We start from the raw sequence: 27,036 nt of genomic DNA on the forward strand, positions 1-27,036 counted from the left end.
TGCACTGGTATGCTCGATTCAGATTGTGACTGAGGGGAACAAGGGTATGAAGGTCCCCCAAGGGCCTTGAGTAAGACTTACCCACAAGCCAGCCCTTCACTGGCAAAACACACCATCTGGCAGGAGGACATCCCACAAGTACCCGGGCAGCCGAGGGTCATTGTTTCTAATTTAGTTTCCCCAATGGAATTTCATCAGCGGTGACACAACAGCATTACATTTGCCACCTGATTCTGCCCCCCTTTTTAGCATCCTATTGGGGGTACCTCCCATTATGCAGGGTGCAAGGGAAACTACGCTAGATCTCATAAATAAAGTAAAGCACTGGTGTGATAATACCTTGAGAAACAGGCATGTTTTGTCTCCCCACATTCTAATGGCTAGAAGAGTGCGGTGGGTGGGATGGACAGTGGAGAAAAACATAGAGTTGGACTGCATTGTGGTTAATTTTAGGCACCCAAGATTTAATAATGCATTTTCACAGAGCAGTCTCCTATTGCAGGAGAAGGGAAAAAGTGTTAGGAGTGTTCCCCTACAGTGTTTTTATCCTCTGAACCCATCAAGTTTAGCACGCTGAGGTTGGACTAATATAAGACCCACAGTAAGGAGCAGAGGGAACAGAGGAAAGCGCCAGGACTCGATTTCTTACTACACAACCGGTTTGCACCACTGGGAGGTTGGATGAGAATTACTGACTGACGTCACTATCCCTGGACCCACTGGTCTTAGGCATCAGCTCCCCCAAGCAGGCACAGCAGCCATACCTGAAAGTTTGTGCCCCTATATCCCTATATTTAAGGTTATGACTTGGAATATTTCTGGGATAAAGTCTAAAGCTCCCCCCAACCCTGCGAGACACCCCCCCCCCCTCCCGCGAGCCACGACTGTTAACCAGGCGATATTACGTGAAAAAACCCGATCAAGGTCAGTATGGTAATGGCGCAAAGGCAAAGCATGGACTCTTCATTGGGCAGCAAACTCCCATTTACATCGGAATCGAGATGACCGGCTACTCTGCCACCTATTTCCCAAAATGTCCTCCTTGAGTCTTCATGAGTTAAAACCAATGCAGAAGAGAAGCAAACAGCTCATCGTTTCTTCTCCAGATGTCAGGGGGCAGCCTCTATCTAGACCCCAGCAGCTGTATTTGCGTGGGCAAAGCCTTGTCAGTCCATTTCGAAACCCACTCTACTAGGTAGATAAGGCAATACAGGTCTGAGATATAATAATAAAGGTTAATACCATAAGCACAGGCACATTAACAATGACCAATGAGCATCTATCCTTGTGTTCATTGATGCTGGTCCTCTTTCAGGGTGTTATGTCAGCTGTTGCATTAATTTATTTTTGGGGGAAGCGTGCGTAGTGAGAAGTGGTACCATGTAATTGGACTAGGAACGTCTGTTTCCGGTTGCTCAGGGCGAGAGAAATAGTTAGAGAGTATGTGGGTGTGTCATGTGAAGTAGACCGATGCAGATAGGCCATGAGTGTTTCTGTTGTCCATCTGTTTTGTAAAGGTATGCTGGTGGAAGCTGCATGATTTAGTGGCGCTAAACATGTGTTTGTAAAGTAGTGCTGGAGAATTGACTTGTTTTGGCTAATTACCATGATTTGGTGCATCGTGTTGTCCCTGTCATCCCTTGTGTGATTTGTTTTCCAGAGACCAGTTCCTACAATACTACAGTGTTTGTTCCTTTGCTGCTTAGCAACTTTCATGGGTGATTTGTCTTTCACATGATGGGTGCAATGTGTTGTCTGCCACTATGATAATATCTTTGGGCTGCATAAGAGATTTTGAGTTTTCTGTCTTTGTAGGGCAGGTTTGATGTTAGGGGTCTTGGACTCTATGTGATAGGTTCATAGTAAAGTAGTAAGAAGAATTTTCTGATTTTCTATTGTAAGTGGTCCTGGTATGGGGCTTTCTCAGCTGTAGATGCAGGCGCACCTGTAGCTGGCATGGAGACAGACTTGTTTCCTTATTTTTTTCTTTCCTTTTGTGTTCTTTTCTCTTCACTTTTTATCTCCTTTCTGTTCATGTGCCATCTTCCCCTTCTTACTCCCCTCTTCTTTTTTCCCTGTTGACCTCAGTCCTTCCCGCTTCCATGTCGATTCACTCCTCCCACTCCCCCTCAAATTTATTTGGGATGTGTTCCTCATCTGCTGTGAAGTTTAACTGCTGTAGGAGGCATGGTACAGGACATTTGCAGAGATGGTTCTTTGCTTTGTCTACTTTAGAGGCATGTAGAGCTTCAGTGCAGATGGGAGTGCTTTGGAATACTCCAGAATGTTCTCCTGTGCTCTGCTTTGATATGGAGCATGTGAAGCCGTTGTGGATCCCCTTGAGATGGTGCTTCTCCCCTCTGTTAAGGGGACTTGAAAGGCCATTGTAGATGCAATACATCGTGATACTGGTCCCCCCAGGGATCTGTAGTGGTGCTTAAAGTTTCAGTAAAAACACTCTTGATTTCTGAATAATAAGTATAAAAGTGTTAAGGTAGCCCTGTTGTTCTACTTACATTTCATATGCTTTACTTAATCTTGCATCCATATGAGGGTTTGCTTTTTCCAGGAAGGTACTTTTTTCCAGGCAGCATATCACTCTTGTGCATAATTTGAATTGAGTCGCATCCAGGTATAATCTAGCAGGGCACAACTGGGTTGTAGTTGAAGGCAGTGTGGGTGTCTCAGTGGGATAGTATGGTGTTCATTGGTGGATGTGGCACTACACCAGAGCTACCGAATTTCGTTCTGGGGAACCAGGTTCAGCCTTCATGAACAGTCCACCAGACCACTCTCCTGGATTCCTGGAGTGCCTCTGACTTCGTTCTGTTTCTTTACTTTTTGTGACTGTTGGTCCTGCGGGGAAACATTTTCAATTTATGTTGTCTTATTTACTGGGAGCATTGCTTTTATTTTCCTTTAGTGTAATAGGCTGGCTGGTGAAGTGCACTTCCCATAGTGTGCAGTCACTCCAATTTGCCTTTAGGTGACTACCTGGCTTGATGGTGGTTTTCTATTTGATTTCATGTAGCTCCTTGTCTTGATGAGCGCATTGGTTTTAGTTTGTTTGAGGTGACTGCTTCACATGCTGGTTTGATCACACAGCGGACACCCACCCTGAGAAAGCCAGAGCTGCCCTGCTAGTGGTATCCACACCAGTGCGCTTAGGTTCCTTACAGCTCCTTCACTTGAAGTGGGTTACCACCTACCCGTTACTTTTTGTATCCTGCTCGTACCAAGTCAGATCCAGACCCGGACCAGTCCCCACAGTTGCTTCGGATTAAGGGACATTGTCATGTCATCTCAGGCGCGATGTAAAGACTCCCAGTTTTTTTTTTTTTTTTTGTATGTTCTTATATAGCGCTCGACTACCCGGAGGCATCTCGGCGCTTGCCTTGGGAACCCGTCCTGGCTTTTCCCTGTGAGATAGCCCCTAACGGGCATCCCCAAGGTGAAAGCCAGGCATCCCGCCGCGGGGGGCCGTTGTGTAGATTAAGCAAGCTTAATGCCCAGAGTTGCAGAGTGTGAACCCATGATTAGGTCAGGCACCGAAGCGAGAATTATCGAGTCCGTGGACATTTGAGCTCAAGACCCTGCCGCGTCGGGAATTGAACCCTGGTCCCGGGTCTGACCTCTGCTTCAGGGTCTGCCTGCTCTAACCAGTGAGCCACACTTCTCCCAGTGAGCTGAGGACTCTTTTGGCTCAAGAACCAACTAGCTGGAGACCCTTGTGGTTGTTTAAAGATTTAAGATCAGCCTGTAACTCAGTCTGGGCGGGTGACCTCGATTACAAAGTGGCTGTGCCAGATGTCCCATTATGACCCCTTTTGCCTGTCTCCCCTTCAGACGCAGAGGGCATAAAACTGGGGGGTGCTCAACCCTGCCAAAAAACTGAGGGGTGACCCTAAGAGCACAGCTGCCATCCAATCAGGGGTGGGATGCTTTGGTGTGCTGGTCTGGTTTTCTGGGTGCATTGGCTCAAGTTTTTCCCATGTAATTGATTGGGTGTCTTGGTAAGTTGCTTTTATGTGAATGTCTGACTTATGACTGCACATTCCTTTCAGTGTCCACTTGCTTCAGTTTACTGTTTGAGTCATTGTCTAGTTTGCTGGATGTCTTGCTTTCATTTTTCTTTCATTAAACTGTTTGACTTGCTTGGTGCTTTTATGTTGGTGCCTGCATGCTGAAGTGTACTCTTCTTCAGTTTAAATGTATGTGACTGGCCTGTTGACTAGCACCCTGCTTTCAAAGTGAAGGTTCACAGGTTCACACTTGCTTTAGTTTACTTTTGTATGGTTGACTGCATGCACTGTTTTGCTGGATGCATTGCTTTAAGTTACTACTTGATGCATTGCTTTCAAATAATTGCCTCTCATTTTCCTAATGCTTTGTGACAGCTGTTTCCCAACTGCTGTGCAACTTCTTCTACTCTTAGAGCTGAGATTTTCATGAAAGTCTTATAGTCTGAATTCAGCACCTGAGCGTAATAGGACGAAATGCATGAAGCTCTGTGGTTATACTGAATAAGCAGCTACCTATGTTATGCCATCTATTAATGTAATAACTGCACTTTCACAATTGCTTTATTAACCTTCCTGCTTTCTCAAATTTGCTTGAAAATGCACAATATTTCTTCCCCCCCCAAACCCCCCTTTTGGTGTTCGGGCTCGCTCGCTGCGCTCGCTTGCTATGGTGCTGTATGCAAATCACTTTACGCCCCACCACTTTGAAATGTCGCCCACCGCCCCTGGTTTTTATCATTGTGGTTGGTGTTGCCTGAGTCTTGATCAGTTGATGTCTGTGTTTCCTGTTAATCATGATGAAAAAAATTCCCTACTTCAGAGTTTCCCTCATAGGTATGTGCTTCAGACTTAACATATTTACGGTTCACTGTCTATTGTTTAAGGTATTTTTATTCTTTCCTTTTTACTTTTCTTAACTTCCTATTTTTCCTAACTTTTTTTTTTTAGATGTTCTGTTTGTGTATGGTCCTTTCCCAGTGGACTAGCATTGTTGACTTATTCTGATTGTTATGATTAGAATAATCACCTGGAATGTGAAGGCTATAATACTCCTATTAAGCATAAAGAGCATTGTCCACTCAGCCAGATAACTCTTCTTCAGGAAACACACACTTACCTTACACTTACCTATTAAGTTAAACTGGTGGTTTTAACCTGGGGGCTGCAGACCCCTGGGGGCATGGGTCCCCCATTGTTTAGAAAATTATATAATATTAGCAGATTAGTAAATATGTATACATAAAAAGCAATATTAAAATTTAAGAAATTTAAGAAGTGTAAAATACTAAGTAAAACTGAAGGAATTTGAAATTGGGGCAAAAAATGAAGTTGGCATCTTTAGCTTGATTTGTGGGAGCAGCACAAGCAGCACAAGTACAGCAACTAGAATCTACGGTGGGTGATTTGTGGCACCAATTGCAGCACTGGCATGCACAGAAAAAACTAAGAATACATTAGAAGCAAAGAAAAAGAAATACACAGTGATATGCTGGAGTACAGAATATTTTGTTATCTTTACAAATAAACAAAGAAATGTGAAGCTTCAATATTCCCTTTGAAACATACATTTCAAATTCTGTATATTTTTGCTTGTTAACCAAATCGAAACATACATTATGTATTTGTTTATGTATTCTATGTTTTTGTCCATTGATTTGGGGTTCAAAGCATATAAATTGCTTATGTCAGCTCCTCACTTTCAGTAGTGATTCAACAGGGGACCCCAGAAGTCAAAAGGTGAAAATCTGGTAAGTTAACCTGTTTATCAGTTTGTTCAGTTTTCTATTCTCCTACCTTTGGTAAAAGGAATGGCATTTTATTCCTTTTTATGTAAATCCCTCCAAGTCCAGATAGTATCACAAGATTGTGATTCAGAAGGAAAATGGCTCTTTTTAGAGGTGGTAATAGGTAACATTCCTCTAGTTTTGATATGCGCTTATGTCCCTACCAATTTTGACTTTTATTTCTGCAAGGAAATTAGGAGGAAAATAAAATCCACTTCTAATCCTAATGTTGTTACAGGTGAAGTCTTTACTAAAATCTGTGACTTGCATTAATAGGAGTTGTAAATGTCACTTATAATATGCAAAAACCTTCAAAAATATTATTGTAGATAAAGCTTTAGGAGATTCCTGGAGGGTTAACTTGGAATAAAGAGACCGTTCTTTCTTTTTTCACATACAATCTTCTCACAATAGAGTTGATTATATTTTGTCTAGTAACACTTTTTCAAATGATTTATTGGTTTTGAAGATAGGCTCTATATTGATTTTTTTACACCACCTGGCTATGGTCAGATTTTCCTATTATACCATTATGAAAGAGTAAATATCTTTAATCCTATTTTGGTAAATGATTCCATAGTCAAGAAATGAAATTATCTTCAATATATATATATATATATATATATTGTTTTATTATTCCTGAAGACCTTTCTTTTCAAAATAATTAGGATACATATAAGGCAGAATCAAGATTTTTTTAACATATATTTTTTTAACATATATTATGTCCTTATAATAGGAACATTTCACATTCCAAAACAAATGTGATCCTGGGCAACATCAAGACATTAGAACAATAGTATTTCAGCTCAAATTTAGAGACAATTCTTGATGAACTAATAAAAACCTAAATGAAGTTTAATATAGTTACGACTAATAGCATTTCTAGTAAAGTATATACAATGCTAGCCTTGTCTCAAGGGGGCACGAAAAACCAACTAGTAGTTAACTATTTAAACATGCATAAGGGAAAAAAAAACATTAATTTCTTCTATAATTGATGGCGCTTGTGATAACAAGACTGCTCCTTTTACAAATTCATATAGTCCATAGAGAGGGAAATAGCTCCAGAGAATATTACTAAATATTTGTCTACAATTTCCAGAAATAATTACCAAAATGTGGATTGGATTGATCCTCTCTTGAAAATGATATTACTTTAGAGGAATTCTATTTCTCTTGTTGACGTTTACTATTACAACATCAACTCTTATTTTATAATTGGTTTTCTGGAGGTGTAGTGCTAGAGCCACTCTTGTGGTCTGACACCCTGTGATGACCTTTGACTACCATTATTATAATCGACTTTGGTGTGTTATTTTATCATAGCCTGAATGCATGACATCCTGTATATGCCTTACTTCTCTTCAAAGTTTATTTCTTTTAATCTTGCTGTGTTTCAGTGGGAGCTGTCATGGAGTAAAACAGCCTTGCCAAGAATGAACATGTGGGATGTGCATTTGTAAGCATGAGAGAGAGTGAGGTGTGGAATGTATTTTTTGTCTCGAAGTGCAGTGTTGTGAGCAGGGGTGCACAAATGTGCACTGTGTTGTACATTGAGAGATGAAGTATGAGATGCTATATGCAATGGTGCACAAATGTGCACTATGTTGTACATTGAGAGAGGAAGTATGTGATGCTATAAGCAGTGGTGCACAAATGTGCATTGTGTTGTACATTGGAAGAATTATGAAGTTCTTACTATTGGCTTTGACATGGCCTCATGTCACCCTGAATTCTGACTCTGCCTGGCTTGAGGTTCATCTGTGTGCACAGCCACGCTTGCAAGTTATTTGGGTTAATCACGTTTAAGGATTGTTTTTGTGAGAGATTGTTTAATGTACCCTGGAAGGCTTTCGTGAGCTTCGTCAAGATAAATGCTGGAACATGTGAGATTGGAGTGGAGATGTGGGAACTCCTTCCTGCCATGGAATGCTTGCTTGGAAGCTATGCAGTCCTGGTAAGATTCCTTTGGTGCAGGGGGAAGTTTTCTCGAACCTTCTAGTGTGAGTTTTGAGACTCTAAAGCTGGGGTTTGTTGACAGTTGAGTTTGGGTGCTTACTCACAGAGTAGACGTAGTGCTCTAAGACAAACGGAACTTGAGTCCAAGCCAGCTGTGAACGGGCCCCCCCAGCGAGAATTGGCAAGGATGTTGAGTGAACGATCGGGTGAGGTGATTTGTTTCTGACTCGTGCCATTGTGTTGCGTGGTTCCAATGGCTGTGGTCATTTGAGGTGTTTGAGCTTTGATTATTGCCATTGTGATGTGTGGCCAGTGGCTTTGATCATTTGAGGTGTTTTCGTTGTGATGTGTGACTGAGTGAGATGCACATCCAAAGTAATAATTAGATGTATCTAGTGTATATACATATCTTTCTGATCTCTTGCAGGACGTCCAGGATATTATATTTTCTTGAGTGTTACCTCATATTATTTGCTTCTTGTTTAGTCATGGTTTTATTCATGCATTGAACTGTAGCATTTACCAAGTGTGTTATTATTGCTTGCATATGAATATAAACACATATATATATATTTGTGTATTTTAATGTTGTGCATTTGGCATCTGAAAAAGCCTTTCTGTTAGAGAGCGTTGTGTAAAAAAAAAAACAAGCCTTATTCTAAAAAAGAGAGTTTTTGCATTTTGTAAAATAAAACCCTTTTCTAAAGGTGTTAGTTGTGTTTCATGTCCCATGCTTCGCCGTGGGTTGAGCCACAGTGTGGGAGATTCTGTATTATCTGAAAGGCGAAGCAAGACAGAAGGTAATTAGTATTTAGGTACCTTTTTTGATGCTATGGTTTGTTTTCTCCCCAAAACAGACAGAGATGCAATACGCCGTAAGAGCAAAGGGCCTCTATCATTGACTAACATTGATGGCAAGGTATACCCTAAAGTTATGATGAGATTGGAATCTTTTATTTAATGTTTAATAATGAATAATTAGCATGGCTTTCTTAAACAATCAATGTATTCTGATAATGCTTATATTTGTTAATTTGTCATTAATCAAGCCTGTACACTTCAGTTTCCGTTTGCTGCTGTTACATTAGATGCCGAAAAGGCATTTGACCATCTTAGTTGGTAATTCATCTTTAAAGTGTTACACTGGCATGGTTTTGGGTCAAATTTCTAAACTATGATTTCAAAATTATATACCAATAATCCCCAAACTGCTCTCTATATAAATATGTTTCAGTCTACCTATTTTAATATACAGAGAAACATATGGCAGGAGTGTCCAGTTCACTATTGTTGTTCATTCTTTCCCTTGAACGATTTCTGGCTCCTATCAAACAAAACCAATACATTAGAGTCTAATCCATTCATGAAACTGTGACTAAATATTCTGCATATGCAAATGATACTATCAGTAATACAAACAACCCAGATTCCACTTTACCTCACTTCTTCACAGAGGTGGAATATTCAGCAAAGTGTTCTAATTACAAATTGAATTTGGACAAATCAGAAAAGATTCATAGAAATACGTTTTGTACCTCTAATGTGTGTGAGGGTTTTAATATTGAATGGTCACATTCAGAAATCAAATGCTTGGGGATTATGGTTCACAAGTAATATAAATGATATAGTTCAACTATATGTGGATTCTATTAGATACAAAATTGCCAATCTAGCCAAGTATGGGCTTCTTTTTGTATCCTGGTGGGAAGAGAATGGATATGCTTAAAATGATAATGGCTCCAATTATTTTATATACTATGCTTCCTATAAATATATTCTACGTTCTTTCTTTAAATCAATATATTCTATTTTTTGAAATTTCCTTTGGAACCTAAAGAAAAAGAGGATTTACCTATAACTTTGGAAATTCCTAAAGAAGCAGGATGTATTCCTTTACCTAATTTCACATGTTATCACACCTTTTTTGTCTACATAGGTCTAGATTTTGGATCATATAATTGACGGATGATGACAGACCTTTAAATGTATATCTGGAGCAAGCGGTTATTACCTTTCCCCTTTAAAAAGATTTTTCTAACAACTAAAATCCCAACATGTGCTCTGCTCTCATAATTAAGAATACATGTAAAATTGTTAACCCAATTTGTGTTAAAATTGTTTTGGTAAAATACTTTTAGCTTTGCCTGTTTGGTATTATTTGGAATTGTGTACTGGAAGGTTTGGAGAGATAAACAAATTATTTGGTTTCATCAGATGTTTTATAACAATAGTTTCATTCTGTTCAGCAACTACAAGAATATTTGTGAACTACTAATACTGCTTTTCATCAATATGTTAAATTCAGAACTGTTATTGGTGACATTTCAAAATTTGATACTGATATTCCTAATTCTGCCAATGTAATTTATAATAATGTTCCTTTTTCCAATATATTACTTAAAGTGTCACAACAATTGTGTTAAATCTAAGATCGCAATGGAATGGGAATCTAATTTGTGTACATCATGGGCAATTGGGGCTAATATTTGGTCAAACTATTTGAGTACCTATAGAACCACTACAATTCTGTAATTTCATTTTAAACAGAGCTTTCACTACTCCTTCTTGTTTGCATTAAAGTGACAATTCAATTTCAATCCGGTATTTGTCTTGTTAAAATGATATAAGGACCTTTTTTAAATTATTTTTGAATTGTTATAATGTTAAAATATTCTGGTAATTTTTGTGGTTTAAAATGAATATTATAATGAATACGAATTCTCCTGTTCCTTTACTTAATAGTTTTTCGAGACAAATCATCAATTAGGCTCTAATTGTAAAATAACTCAAAATTATCCATTTTTGCGCGGTGCTACACTGTTTGCTTTAATCAAAATTTACAAATCAGTAAAATTGATATTTCTTGTTAAATTAAGACTGTTGAACTAAGATGGTTTCCCTTTATGATTTTTTAATGTACAGTACATTCTAGTATTTAGAAGGCTATATATTTGTAGATATTACATTTTCAAAATACTATTTGTGTGTTTAGATCTTGCTGTTATTTTATATTTATTATATATAATCCTTTGCTCATCTCTTAAACTAAACAATGGATGCACTAGTTTGTTGAATTACTTCAGTGATTTGTTTGGATGAATTAACCCATTGGTCACAAATTAAATACATTTCATTGACTTGTGTAATCTTACTTTTCTTAGCATTTTTAATTTTTTGGACTTACCTTCTGGTCTTGGCTCGAGACAAGGATGTGGCCCAGTAGATGGATCAGGAAAACCATTGCACTGAATTAATGTTGAATAATATTTGGTTGACTCTTTAGCGATTCGGGTTAGAGACGGGTCAGAGTAGTTTGTATAATACAAACCAAACCTTTCAGCATAGCCTGTTGCCCACTCGAAATTGTCCATCAGTGACCAAGCTGTATAACCTCGCAAATCAACACCATCAAGTCTAAGAGCTGCAGAAACAGAAAGAGCCAGAGAATCTTTTTAATATTTAACTGTGAAAGCTCGTTTAGAAAAATAATTTGGATATATTTGTTCTGTTCAACATTGTGAGAGTGACAGTATTAATAAAGCTCCTATCATGTCAATGGGGTATCTTGGCAATTGCAATCATATCATTATTGTCCTGCATTATAGAGAATGACTATATTTTTTCAGGCCACTAACGTGAAAAAACTTGTTTTTTTATGTAGCTTTGTATACTCCAGTTTAGGCTATTTCAAGCTCTATAAATGGCAGGATTTATTATTACTAAACTTCCTAACCTAAGGTAATTAAACCCTGACTTGGCCTTCCTAGAGTTTCACCTCTTGGTCAGCAAGCCACAGAAAGAGTTTAACTTAGTGTGCTGCCTGTACAGTGGTAGCCTTTGGTTCTCCATGATCTCTTGACCAATTTCCCTTTACATCTTGAATAAAAAGATCATTCATATAGAAACAACTGAGCCCTGAGAAAGTTACATGGTGCACAACCTATTTGTGCTTACAATATATATATGCCAGAATATTGCCACTAATAATTCAGTTGAACAATGACAACTCACAGTAACATGTGTAGTGATACAAAAGTAGATAGTTGCCTTTGTGAACTATTATAGATTGTCATTACGTAAGAGTAGGTCACAAAAGATAAGAAAGTAATATGGGTTTCAAGAAGGGCTTTAAATAGATCTTCCTCCCCAACAACAACAAAGTAGTTTATTTTCCCAACATCACTACTTGATTTGTGTCTTGTGTTGCAGGTTGGTGACATTGGTACCCATTTTTGGGTCCCAGGACTTTTCATCATCAGACCTTGGCCCAGATCAAGAAAGAAAAAGGCAAAAACGGAGTAAATGAAGGTAAAATAGTAAAAAAATGACAAAGAGAGAACCAGGGAAACAAATGATGCAAGAGATAAGATGAATGAAGTGGAATACAAATTTGTAATTCTGCAAACCTGATTTTTGACAGTGGCATGTTTCAACATGTTTTGACTATTGATCCTTCACTGCAATGCAACGTTTTATGCAATATTTTTCATTGCTTTTAAAAATATAAAACATTCAGAGAGATATCTCTTTAGAATCGTCATCAGCTAAACAGGATGTAATATAGCCACAAATACTTTTTACATTTAGCCGTATTAGTCTTCGGCTTTAGCATTGTCAGTTAGGGATATAGATTACTGAATTTGGTGCTGGTATGTAATTTGCACTTCAGAGACTATATTTAGTGTATCTGAAAATTACTAGGGGCTATTCTGAGCATAGAGATAATCAGGGTGTTTTCTATCCTCTCAACCAATGACAGCAATAGTAATTGTCACTTAACATTCATTTCACCACAGTCCTTGCATCTCTCCTCACGTCATGGTGCATTTTCCAACTCAGCCCATATCTGCACCTTAGTCATCCACTTTGTGACATTTGGGCTCTTGCTGGTCATCCAGGCTTTCACAATCAGCTTTTTGGCCAGCAGTAGAGCCAAATCCAAGAACATCTAGCGCCACGTTAAATTCAAGAACATCTAGCGCCACGTTAAATTCAAGATCATCTAGCGCCACGTTAAATCCAAGAACATCTAAGGCCACGTTAAATCCAAGAACATCTAGGGCCACGTTTCTTGTTCCATCACATTAGGCCAGGTTTTCATCAAGTCAGCTTTCCCAGTCAAGTCCAAGAGCACACCAGTGGTCTGCTCCCAATATTGCTCCTCTATAGTGTGGGAGTACGCCATCTGATAGAATCCGGTGACCTCTACCTTGCATCTGAGGCAAGCTGTCCCTGCTCTTGGGTATATTTTGTCTACAAGTTAAAGAATGCTTTGTGCAAGAAGTTAATTGCATTGCTAGAAACCCTCCTAATAAAACCCCTAAGTGGGAAGGGTATGTCCAGATGTGGGGTGGGGTGGTGGGAAAAAGATGATGGATTTAACCCAGACCTGTGACTGGGGGTAAATGTATGTATTGTTCAGCATTCCATCCACCATATGTTCTTTTTGCTTTTGGTGCCCTAAGTGCACTGGGAATGCCCAGACATAGGTCCCATGCTCTCTGCGCCACTGGATTCACGATAGCCTGGCTGAGGGGGGGTGATACACCAAAACCAGTCGCAGGATGCTTGTTTCTGGTACAAAGAGGACCTAGCTTGGCAGTTCAGGCGCACCTGTTCCCATGATGTGCAGGGTCAAGACTGATTTGCATATTGCTGGGTCCAAACTGGGGAGGCGTGGTTGGCAAAAAAACGATGGATAAAAACCAGATCTGCTGACTGGGGTTGAATGTTTGCATTGTTTAGCATTCTGTCCATCACCTGTTCTTTTTGCCTGTAACTCAGGCACCCTTGCACAATGGTGTAAGGGTGCCTGCATTGGTGCTTGGTAGCAGTTGTGCAGTAGCTCAGACAGAGAGCAGGAATGTGTTATATCTTGATAGATATGGCATATTCTTGCCCTCTCCCTTTCACGTAGTGCAGCAAGGTGTCTTGGTGTGTTGCATTGAGTGAAATGTTGATTGTCATGGTTGTAAGTGTTTTCCTAATGACGCAATCCCATATGTATATCTTTTAAGTACAATAAAAGTAACTTAGTACATCATCCATGTACAGTGAGATGGCATGCACCACTCCAGCTATATCCATCCCTCTGTCTTGGCCCATTTGTCATACTGTGCTGGCAGGTAGTTTCTTTGCCAGTGCAAATAATGGTAGGGCCAGTGGATATCCCTGACACCCCCCATCCCAACTGCGTACTGTTGTGAGATTACCCATCCTCTGTAGACCACAGAAGTGAGTTGTGATAGAGATGTCCACTCCATCACGTTAGTGACTATCCCCACCCTAAGAAGTTCTGCAGGCAAGTAGCACCAGCTATTTGTGTCACACACCATTTCCACATCTCTGGAATTTACTACAGGGTTCATCGCCATTAAAGTCATTGTTTCAATCAACTGGAAGAGTGTTCTCAGATTTGATGACATGCTTAATAAACCCACTTTCTTTGGGGTAGACATTAAATAGGAGTACACAGGGTTGTCATCTAGCAGTGCCTTTGCTCAAAATCTTATAATCAATGCTCAGAATTTACTAGGGAAAAATTATGATGTGTTCAGTGCATGCTTCATAGGCTTGGGGAGGATCAATATCAAAATCTCTCTGCTCATTTGTGGTAGCATGCCCTTCCTTTCTGCCATTGTGTACTGCTCGGTAACCCAAGGTGCCATTTATGCAAGTTGAACAGAATTCTAAAGACAATACATTTGTTCCGGGAAAATTCCCACTCATCAGTTCTGTGATTGCCTTTTTTGATCTACTAAATGACAAAATGGTGGAAACAAAAATTATGTGAAGCACAAATATTGCGAAAAAAGTATTGGGAACAAAATGTTTGTGTATTTAAACTGCTTAAATATTAAAAACATTATATAGTGCACCAGAATATTGTACAAATAATGTATATTAATATATATAAATAAGTGGCATTACATTTTATTTATTTAACATATTAAAATGTAATATAATAATGCAATTGGAGATAAATCTACAAATATTTAAAATAATGGGTCTAAAATAAATATATATATATATATATATATATATATATATATATATATATTTTATTTTTTTTCCAAAATGGAAACAATATGTTAACACTTAAAAACAAACAAATGTCAATAAGATTATGAATAATAAACCAAGAAAATTAAAATATAACAAAAAAATAAAATGTTCTTCATTTTTATACATAGTTTGAAAATGATTGAAAAAATAAAATAAATATCAGTATTTCCCAACTAAACAGTAGTAGAGAAAGTGTTTGGCTTTGAAGGAGTCTAATTAATATTCTCATGCCAACATTAGAAACAGTAGGAAGCTTATTGGACTTTGGGTGGGGGAAGGGTGACATTTATTAATTTACTATACCCACTCCAATGGGATGGGAAAAAAGTAGGGAATGCGTTAAACCACTCCAATCTGACCAACAGTAGGTAAAGTTTTGGACTTTGAAGAGGTCAAAGTTACTATTGTCACTCCAACACAAGCAAAAAAGGTGGAAATGTTGGACCATGGAGGGGCTAGATTTACAATTCCCACTCCAATCTTAACAACAGTAGGGGAAGTGTGGTGCTTTGGAGGGATCAAATGTACTATTCCCACTTTGGAGTGGTTAGATCTTTTATGCTAAGCTTTTTTTAATACAAAATTGAAATACAAAACAAAATAAAAATATTTTAGATCTATCTCTATATATATATATATATATATATATATATATATATATATATATATATATATATATATATATATATATATATATATATATATATATTCACTGAAAAAACCATAGGTTATAGACCATATATAGTTAGGAATTCGCATTTACAAAACCTTATTTTACTCACACAAAACCATTGAAATTCCATATATAGTTAGTTGCACTAACTATATATCGCGCACCCGCAATCCACTGCTGATGATGTCACATATTACATCATTCATGACATGGTCAGTGACATCACTGATGACATCACTGATGACATCTCAAATGACATCACTGATGACATCACTGATGACAACATCCAGTGACTGTATGTTTCTGTAAAGTTAAAATATGTCTTACATATTGAAGAATGAGTGGATGTATAAGTGTCTGGATGAAGGATTTAGTAGGTGCATGACTGACTGTATGAGTGAGTGATTAAATGTGTCTCACTGAGTGCATGGGTTAGTGACTAAACTGTCTTAATTTGTGCATCATTATGTCTGTTGTTCTGTAAACTGTTGCATGTGTTGATAAGTAGCTATATGAGTAACTATATGGGTTATTGATTGGTTGCCCAAGTATTTGTATGGGAGACTGAGTGTGTGTGTGGGTGGCTGGGAGGTGTATGACTCTGTGCATAGATGTGTGAGCAGTTGATTCACTAGATGTATGGTTTCAAAAGTGCATGTGGAAACAGCTGTATGGGCGGTTGACTGTGTGCATGAGTGTATTGGTGAGTGAATGGATATCTCAGTGCTACATGTCAAAGTAAGTACATATGTAAAACACAGTACATGTGAGAGTTGACATATATAAATAACTGTGCATAAGAGCCAGTGAATGTGTGAGTGGCTGTATGAATCATTGTGAACTTGTATCAGGGATTGTATAAGAGAGTAAATATGTGTTAGTATATGTTTGAATAAGTAAAGTTTGTATAACTGTATAGTTGAGGAAATGGAGGTGTGATTGATTCTTTGCATGACTGACTAGGTGTGTGAGTAACTCCATGGATGAGTGACAGTCTGTGAGTGTCTGTTTACACTGATTGTATCTAAGGTTATATTAGAGTCTGAAGAGGTTCATCGTATTATCACATGAATGATATCATCAGTGATGTGATCAGTAATGTTAAATGAGATGTCATCAGTGATGTCATCAGTGATGTCATTTGAGATGTCATCAGTGATGTCATTTGAGATGTCATCAGTGATGTCATCAGTGATGTCACTGACCATGTCATGAATGATGTAATATGTGACATCATCAGCAGTGGATTGCGGGTGCGCGATATATAGTTAGTGCAACTAACTATATATGGAATTTCAATGGTTTTGTGTGAGTAAAATAAGGTTTTGTAAATGCGAATTCCTAACTATATATGGTCTATAACCTATGGTTTTTTCAGTGAATTTTCAAGGTTTTGTAAATGCTAATTCCTAAGTATATATGGTCTATAACCTATGGTTTTTTCAGTGAATTTTCAAGGTTTTGTAAATGCTAATTCCTAACTATATATGGTCTATAGCCTATGGTTTTTTCAGTGAATATATATATATATATACATACATATATAAACATATATCATCTGTATATCTATATAAATACAAACATAAATGCATGCATACATATACTTATATGCATACAGATGCATGTTATTTACATGAAAGTTGAAAAAACACTAATAAAAGCAAAGCTAAAAAGCCACCTCATTACAAACAGAATGGCTTTAACTTAAACGAGGGCGAGATCTATTGCATTTTCAATGCTTGTTTACTTTGGTTCCATCAAGAAGGCATTCAGATGTGTCACACATTTGCCATAAATTCTGAATGTTAGCACTCTAGTTGCACATTAGATCACTGTAGTAAAGCTACTGCTCACCAGGGACGTCTGCTGCTGGTATTCAAAGTGCATGTTTCAGTCTGCATGTCAGAATGTTTTTAATGAAATAGAAGAGGATTTGAGAAGTCACTCACAAAATGATCCCTAATTTTTCTTTCTGAAGCACTAATCATACTTTCTATGGCAAAATTAACCCCCTCATGTTGTTCCTTTTTAAATTGAGTGTTTTCAGACTTACCACTTCATTCCAATCAAGATGGCTTCTGGTGTGCCATACTTTTGTCATAAGTAAGACTGTTAGCGCTCTAGTTGTTCTTTAGAACACTCTGGGACATTCTGTCATTGGGCTATACTTGGGGTACATCTGGGTGATATTTGGGCTACATTTAGGCTCTTTTGTCTCTGGTGGCCATCTTGGGAGACTGTATGTCAGAATTTTTTAATGAAATTGAAGAGGGTTTGAGAAGTCACTCAAAATGTGCCCTAATTTTTCTTTCTGCAGCACTGATCATAATTCATATGGCAAAATATACCCCCTCATTTTGTTCCTTTTTAAATTAAATGTTTTAAGAGTTACCACTTTATTCCAATCAAGATGGCTTCAGGTGTGCCATACCTTTGTAATAAGTAGGACTGTTAGCGCTCTAGTTGTTCTTTAGAACACTCTGGAACATTCTGTCATTGGGCTATACTTGGGCTACATCTGGGTGATATTTGGGCTACATTTGGGCTCTTTTGTCTCTGGTGGCCATTTTGGGAGACTGCATGTCAGAATTTTTTAATGAAATAGAAGAGGATTTGAAAAGTCACTCAAAATGTGCCCTAATTTTTCTTTCTGCAGCACTAATAATACCTTCTATTGCATAATATACCCCCTCATTTTGTTCCTTTTTAAATTAAATGTTTTAAGAGTTACCACTTTATTCCCATCACGATGGCTCCAGCTGTGCTATACCTTTGTAATAAGTAGGACTGTTAGCGCTCTAGTTGTTCTTTAGAACACTCTGGGACATTCTGTCATTGGGCTATACTTGGGCTACATCTGGGTGATATTTGGGCTACATTTGGGCTTTTTTGTCTTTGGTGGCCATTTTGGGAGACTGCATGTCAGAATGTTTTAATGAAATAGAAAAGGATTTGAGAAGTCACTCAAAATGTGCCCTAATTTTTCATTCTGCAGCACTAATCATACTTTCTATGGCAACATATACCCCCTCATGTTGTTTCTTTTTAAATTAAATGTTTTAAGAGTTACCACTTTATTCCAATAAAGATGGCTTCAGGTGTGCCATACCTTTGTAATAAGTAGGACTGTTAGCGCTCTAGTTGTTCTTTAGAACACTCTAGGAGGCTGCAGTAGAACACAAAGGAATCAACTGACAGTCTCTGTCCTTGTTGGATGTACATGTTTTACTGAGAATGTCAGACTTCATTTTCACATGACTGAGAAAGATAATGTGAATTTACAGAAAATATGCTTTCACTTTAGCTTATAGATCCCCTTCCAAACCACTGTGGGAAAATCATGAGATATTAGTTTTCTTTCAAACAATATTCATGATATCACAGCAGAAGATTTTTTCACATGGTAAAATCACCTTAGAACCCACCACAATTCCTAAAACGAGTATGGTACCATCAACAAATGATTTATAATGTAACTAAAGTCCTAAAACCCTCTATTAACTACAATGCTTTTTTTTTTTTTTTTTTTTTTTTTTTTTTAAATATCTTTATTCAAGAAATTTTTCCCCCCCCATTTTTCTGTTACAACCAGTGTGTTTTTATACATTTACATATTCTTTTATAACGAATACAGATTTGTACTGCTAAATAATAATAATAATAAAATGCAGATTTAAAGTACTAATATTCAAAGACGTAAATTCAAAGACATAAATATGGCACATAACAAAACATCTCTATTAACCTTATATATTCAACACATTTCTCAATTATTGCCGCACATCATTTTTCCTATTCTTCCACTGTTCAATAGGAAGCCATATCTTACACCCCATAGCTTTTGCCTTCCTTCCTTTTCTGTCATAAATTGCCCTCTCCAAATTATACGTAGATAATAATCTTGCAACCCATGTCTGGAATGACGGTGCAGATTTGTCCTTCCATGCTTTTGCAACAATTATCCTGTATACTGCTGCGGCCATGAATAAGAATTCTGGGAAGGTTATATTATCCTCTGAGCTTACCCCCAGGATTATTAACTCTTCAGATAATTTAATTTTTATATCCAGTGAATTCTCTAGAAACTCTTCTATTGCCAGTTTTAAAGTATATAATTGTGGACATTGTACGAACATATGTGTTATATTAGCCTGAACTGAATTACACCTTGGGCACGTTATTCCCGTGGAGCCTCCCCAACTGGCTATTCTGGCTGGTGTATAATATAATGAATAAACTGTTTTATAGTGTTGGGTTTGGAGTGTAGCGGAGCATAAAATAGTTCTACCAAGATCTAGGGAGATCTGTAAATCTTCAGGTCTTGCATTTACCTGCTCTCTCCATTTACTACTGTATTTCTCTCTGTCATCAGTTTTATAGGCTTGTAATTCTGCATACAGCTGTCTTATTGAGCATGATAAATTACTTCCCAAATAATCCATTATCTTACATCTCGCCATCCCTCCTACACCCCCCGTTTTTGTATAGAAGTAGCTCCTCGCTTGTAGATATTTAAAGAAGCTATGTCCAGCTATTTTATACCTATGCTGTACGTTTTGGAACGTTAAGATTGCTCCCCCTTCATCCATTAAATCTCCCAATTTCTTAATCCCTTTCTCGTCCCATTCTTTCATAACTGTATCCCAAAAAATTTCTATCGGAAGGCTATCATTTCTATAGAGTCTTAAATATCGATTGTACCTTCCCAGTCCCAATTTTTTCCTTATCGCTTTCCAAACTTTATATATCGCCGTCAGTGTCTTGAATCTTGTGTGCTTAAAATATGCAAAGTCCACCGTTGCTACCAAAGCGTTTTCTGCCGCGTCACCAAGGATTGCTTTATATACATTCGCCGGCCCTTTCCTCCCCAGCCCCTCCTCCTGATCACTTCCGCCTAATAGTCCTTTGGAGTATTGTAGAGCTGCCGCCCAGTAATAAAATCTAAAATCAGGTGCACCCCAGCCTCCTCTCTCACGTGGTAGTGTTAAAAACCGATATGCTCTGCGTGTCTTCCCCTGTGCCCAAATTAACTTATTTACAGCCGATTCTATTCTATTAAACCAAATCCCTTCAAAGAAAAGTGGGATTGCCCTGAACAAATATAAAAATTTCGGAAAAGTAACCATTTTGATAAAGTTGATTCTACCCATGAGAGTCAAGTGTAAGTTATTTACTCTCTCCAGGTTGCTTTTAACTTTGGCTAGCAGTGGTTCCAAATTTATCTCTACTAGTTTTTCAAGGTCTGCCGTCACCCTGATACCCAAATACTTTGTGTCTGAGACAACCCTTGCGTCTACAAATGTAGTGTATATATTCTGAACGACCTGTGTTTTCCCCCTATTTATTGAATATCCAGACACCTCACCGAATTTCCTAGCCTCCTGTTCAATTTCAACCAGTGACTCCTCTGGCGTCGGTGTTATGACAGCCACATCATCTGCGTAGGCAAATAATTTATATTCTTTCCCGTGTAATATAACTGGGGTAATCCTCCTATTTATTGACAGTCTTCTCAGATATGGGTCAAGATATATTGCAAATAGTAATGGTGAGACTGGGCAGCCCTGCCTGGTCCCTCGTCTAATCTGCACTGCATTAGAGTATGATCTATTAATACGGATCCTTGCACTAGGATGTTTATATAATGCCTGGACTGCCTTTATGTATCCTCGCCCTATACCAGCCCACTCCATTGCCTTCCAGAGGTAGACCCAAGAGACCCTGTCGAAAGCCTTCTCGGCATCCAAAAAGATCGCCGCGACAGGATCGCCTACGGCCGCTGCAGCGTCCAGAATGGTTATCAGCTGTCTAGTATGTTCAGTGGTTCCCTTCCCTGGTATAAACCCGTGTTGTATGGGGGAGACCACCTTCTCTATCACCTTGCTCAGTCTGTTGGCCAGTGCCTTGGAGAATATCTTCGCATCAGCATTAAGCAATGTGATAGGCCTATAAGAGCCCGGTTCAGTGGGGGGTTTATCTTTTTTTAATAATACGATTATATCGGCCCCCGCCCAAGAGTGAGGAACCGTTCTGCCTCCTTGTGCCAAGCAACAGATTATCCAGATATCTTTGGCTAGTATATCCCAGAAAGTTTTGTAAAATTCTACTGGGATCTGATCTTGTCCCGTTGCTTTGCCAGATGGTAAACTAAATGTTGCGTCTCTTATCTCCTGTAGTGTTAATTGTGTATCTAGTTTATCCCTATCCTCTATGCTCAGCCCATCCAGTTGACCTTGCCTTAGGTATTCCAAGGTCTTTGCTTCTATCTCCTCATCATTTTTATCCTGCACGTATAGTCTCTCATAAAACCTCCTGAACTCCTCCTGCACCTCCTCCACTTTATTAACAATTATCCCATTACAGTCCTTAATTTCTTTGATTTCTCCTGCAGCTAGGGTTTGCCTAGTTCTAATTGCAAGCAGATGTCCCACCCTCTCGTTGCATTCATAACATTTCTCTTTGTGTGCTAAGTATTTTCTCGCTGTTTTTTGTGCCAGAGTGATCCCTGTTTCTGATCTCTGCATCTCTATGGCCACTAAAATCTGTTCAATAGGTTCTTGTTTTTCTATTGCTTCTACTAGCATTTTTCCATCTCCAACAACTTTCTAATGTCCTCATCCATCTTATCTTTTTCCTTTTTACTTCTTGTCAAAGAAAAACTTAATGTTTCTCCCCTTACTCCTGCTTTGAAACTGTCCCACACCATATCTGCTGAGGTTGAATATCTATTTAAGTCCCAAAATTGTGTCATCCATTCTTGCATCCTTGCGATGTAGCCCTCCTCCTTCAGCAAACCTCTTTCAAATGTCCATGTCGGGTTTATTTTTTCCACTTTTTGTAATATTGCTAAACTTAACACCAACGGATTATGATCCGACATTATCCTTGGGAGACAATCTATTTTAGCCCTGCTAGCTAATGAGCTAGAGATAAGGAAATAGTCCAAGCGGGCAACTGTTTGATGTGGTGCTGAATAATAAGTACTACCTGATCCTATCGGATTAAGCTCCAGCCATGTATCCACCAACGCGTTGTGTCTAGCGAGATTTTGTATTGCTTTATGCACCTTTTTTTTTCTTCCTTGATACCCACCTCCGCTTGCACCTATTACTCCATACAGCCCATTAATATTAAAATCCCCACAGCAAATCACAGGCTCTGGCCACAAGGCTAGCTCACTATCCAAAAATTCTAATAAATCCGATTCATCTTCATTTGAACCGTATAATGAGACCAGAGTACATCTTCCCGCTGTTGTTTCTAGGTCTAGCATCACCCATCTCCCTTCAGAATCCTCTTTTTTCTTTTTAATTTTAACCACCCCTTTTTTGGCCAGGACTGCCACCCCCTTATTTCGCTCTTTTTGTCCTGTGTTAGCAAGGATCTCCAACCCCATCTGACCAAGCAAAAATTTATCATCAACTGCTACGTGCGTTTCCTGTATACAGGTTATATCGATTTTCCAGTATCGCAGCAGCGCGGAGAACTTCTGTCTTTTCTCCAAGTTGTTTAACCCACAGATATTAATTGACATTATCCTAAGTGCCATAACTCTAGTTTAACATTTACCAGCGCCTCAGCTAATTTTTTGTCTTTTTCTATGTATTCTTTTACTGCATCGCTACACTCCTTACAAATCTGCATTAACTTACACCAACACCTTTTCCCCGTGAATTCTTCCCTTCCCCTCCCCCCCTTTAAACCCCCCCACCCCTGCTGCTGCCCCTCCCCCCCTGTGACAGGCAAATAGGTCATCCCTGACCTATGTGTGTCCGCTTAGCGTTGTAGAGTCACTCCCCCTCTCCTCCCCTCTTGTCTAGTACTACTTCTATTTGTCAGGCTTGGTAGGTTGTCCAACTTTTGTATCTTCATATTTTGAGCTTCTTCTGCTCCCTTCCCTGACTATTTTCTACTGGCACCCCCTTGTTCTTTTAATTCTGACAGGAATTCACCCGCTTTGATCTCAGAAAAAAACATTCTAGTGCGGCCCGCTGAAATAACCTTTAACTTTGCTGGGAACATCAGATAGGCCTCTGCTCCTTGTGACTGAAATGCATTAATCAGCTGTCTGAGCCTCCAACGTCTCTCCACTGTTATGTGGCAGAAGTCCGGTCTCGCAAAGAAAGTTATTCCTTCCACCGTTTTTTTGGCATCAGGCCTGGCTTTCTCCATTAGTTCTTGCCTTGCCAGGAAGTTGCCAAAAAATACCAACATAGCCCTGGGTAGAGCTCCTGAGCCTTCTTTCTGAGTTTTCCTTACAAAAAGTGGGTATCTATGGGCTCTCTGCACTTCTTGTTCCCAGTTCCATGGGACCTCTGGGAAGGCTCCTTTTAATAGCTTGACGACGAAACCTCTGGGATCCTGCCCCTCAATCCCTTCCTCTATTCCGAGGAGCCTGGCATTATTACGCCTCTGGCGATTCTCCAAGTCCTCCACCTTCCACTGTAGGTCTTCCACTTTCTTAGTCTGTTCCTCTCTAGATGATTGCCAATCAGTTACCTCGTCTTCTAGTCTACCAGTTCTTTCTTCAACTTCAGTGACTCTTTCCTCCACTTCTTCAAACTTTTTATTTATTTTCCTGATTGAGGCTTGGATTTTTTTCGTATCATGTCTGGCCCTCCGACTTTCAGCTCTCGCCTCCATTTGTATCTGTTTTAATGTGGCAAACATTAAGTCCAATTTTCCTCCACCATTTTGAAGCTCTTGCTCATCGTCTTTATACATATTGGAGGTAGCGGAGTAATCCCACACGAGCTTCTTTTGTGTACCCTTATGTGAGCTCCCAGTCATTTTCCGCCTTTTTTGGTGTACCTCTTCCCCTGGAGCTGCCACTGTCATCAGAGCTTGAGTCTGAGTCCATTGAGTCCCTTTCCTCATCGCTACTTGCAAGTGTGGATTCCGATTCTTCTGGAACAGAGAAGAACCTATCCCCCTCAGCCCCTTCTGTTAGATCCACCTCTATCATGTTATTATCCAGTTTAGGGCTTGCAGTGACCTCACCCAGCGCAGTGTTTTCTTTTCTCTGAGCCTGAATCTGCTCCTCTCGCATTTCGGCTTCCACTTCTATCAATGCTTCTAGCATTTGACCAGTGTTTGACATCCCCGATGTCCTTACCCCGCCATCAGCCTCTCTCACCTCTTTTTCCAACTCCCGACCTTCATTCTGCCTCTCCTGCATCAGTTCCCGTTCCACAGCGTCTGGCTGAGCCTCTACGCGGCGTTCCGCGGGAAGCGTGAGCTCCGTGAACTCTGGTTGCTTAGCAACCCCGCCGCTTGCGTCCTCGAGGACGCTCTGAGCTGTGTCAGCAGCCGGTCCTGGTGCCGTGGAAAGTGAGACTGCTGTGGCCGAGCCCGGTGCCTCTGGCGGAGCTTTAGCACTGAAAACTTCGGACATCGATGGTTGTCGGTAGGTAACTTCATTTTTCTTCTTATCTGATGTTTCTCGCGCCGCTGGGGTGATAATGCTGCCTCTTGCCTCTTTACTTTGGCTGACCCCCTTCTCTTTATCACTGGCTTTCTCCAGTTTGCGCATCTGTGCTTTGGTGATCGTAGAGACTGTGGGGGTAGTTCTTTTGCTGGTAGATGGTGCCTTTATTTTAGGAATTGTGCCCGTTCTTCCAGCTTCTTTCTGCGGTATCTCCTTATACGCTCCACTAGATATGGGCTGTTGTTGCTGCTGCAGGTGCTTATCTTTGCCTCGGGTCCCCATCTCTGCCATAAGTGCCTCGAGGAGTTTGAAATAGATCGATTTCGCTTTCAAAAATGCTCGTGTGAGGCCAACGATTCCGCCGTGAATTAATCTCACAGAAGCGTTTCCTGTCTGTTGATTCCAAAAAGCCGATTGCATGCTGTTTTCAAAGCTCCATTGCCTGAGTTTGTGCTTTAGGTCGGAGAGGGGTCAGTGAGCGACTGACTCCTACAGAGCTTCAGCGGCCATCTTGCACCTTCAGCGGCCATCTTGCCCTAACTACAATGCTTTTTAATGAGGTGCTATCATGTATATTGGTCCCAAGATGGCTGCCAACACTTCTTGGATGAAGTGCTGACAGCCAATCAGATCAGATGTGTGGTTAGGCTCCGCCCAGATATATATCTTTTTTTTTTAACCTAAATTACTCAAAATCCACTGCAGCACATATATTGAGACCTAGCAAAGGCACATCGGGCTAACAGTCCCTACAATTTTGCCAAGTTTCGTGCAAATCCATTCAGCCGTTCGAGCTAAAAGTGAGGCCAACCGCCCTATGGAAATTAACATGGGAAAAACGCGTTTTGGGACCCCCCTTTTTTCTCGGCCCCCCTTGATGAAACCCCCCCAAATAGTCAGGGGCTGCTCAGAAACAAAATGTTCAATTTTCATGAAAATTTCAGCCAATTCCGTCCACAAACGCCAAAGTTATTAGACATAGAATTTTCAAAAATCCCATAGAGAAAAGATCCTAACTATATATACCTACTGGCGACCGCCAGTAGGTAATATATATAAATATATATATATATATATATATATATATATATATATATATATATATATATATATATATATATATATATATATATATATATATATATATATATTCACTGAAAAAACCACATAGGTTTCACACCAGTTACAGTTAGCTGGAAATTTTACTGACATAAAACCATTGAAATTACCATGTTATAGTTAGTTGGGCTCACTATAACTTGCGCGCCTGCAATGCACTGCTGATGACGTCACATATTACATCACTCATGACATGGTTCATGTATATTGTTCATGTTTTTTAAATTTTTTTATTTTGTTGCCCCGGAGCGCTCCTGGTGCGCGTACCGGTGAGTGCACCGGTAAGCGCAGTCTTACGGCGCACCCCGGTGCGCGTACCGGTGAGCGCTCGTTAGCACTAATGCCGCGAACGAAAACATCATTGTGACATATCGCATAGCCGCGTCCGCGTGATACGCACGGCGTAAGCGCACCCAGAAGCACTAGAGCGCATACGATCGCGCTAGGTAAACGACACGGGGCACGCCCCGGGGCGCGCCCCGGGGCGCGCAGCGTAAGCGCGTCGGGTTATGTGACCTGAAAATAACACTTTTCATTGGTTCAGAATAGTTTTGGTTTTCAAATGATAAAAGCCCTGGGTCATGTGACCTGAAAATAACACTTTTCATTGGTTCAGGACAGTTTTGTTTTCCAAATGATGAAAGCCCCCACCTTTTTTCCTTATTCTCGCTTATAGTTATAGTTAGCTGAACTAACTATAACGGGGGAATTTCTATGGTTTTGTATGAGTGAAATGTCCAGCTAACTATAACTGGTGTGAAACCTATGTTTTTTTTAGTGAATATATATATATATATATATATATATATATATATATATATATATTACCTACTGGCTATCGCCAGTAGGTATATATAGTTAGGATTTTTTCCCTATGAGATTTTTGAAAATTCTATGTCTAATAACTTTGGCGTTTGTGGACGGAATCGGCTGAAATTTTCAGGAAAATGGCACATTTTGTTTCTGAGCAGCCCCTGAAAATTT

At 39.4% G+C, this 27,036-nt stretch overlaps 1 protein-coding gene across 1 annotated transcript in view; it reads right to left on the reverse strand.

The window, feature by feature from the left end:
* LCT (lactase) overlaps positions 1–27,036 on the reverse strand; it is a 228,942-nt gene that overhangs the window by 37,612 nt on the left and 164,294 nt on the right. Inside the window, exon 16 of the mRNA XM_086957445.1 lies at positions 10,953–11,189. Within this exon, the coding sequence (XP_086813571.1) occupies positions 10,953–11,189 (237 nt within the window). The remainder of the gene's footprint in view (positions 1–10,952; positions 11,190–27,036) is intronic.

Source organism: Lissotriton vulgaris, chromosome 2_1 (assembly GCF_964263255.1).
Source record: "Lissotriton vulgaris chromosome 2_1, aLisVul1.2, whole genome shotgun sequence".
Taxonomy (NCBI): Eukaryota; Metazoa; Chordata; class Amphibia; order Caudata; family Salamandridae; genus Lissotriton; species Lissotriton vulgaris.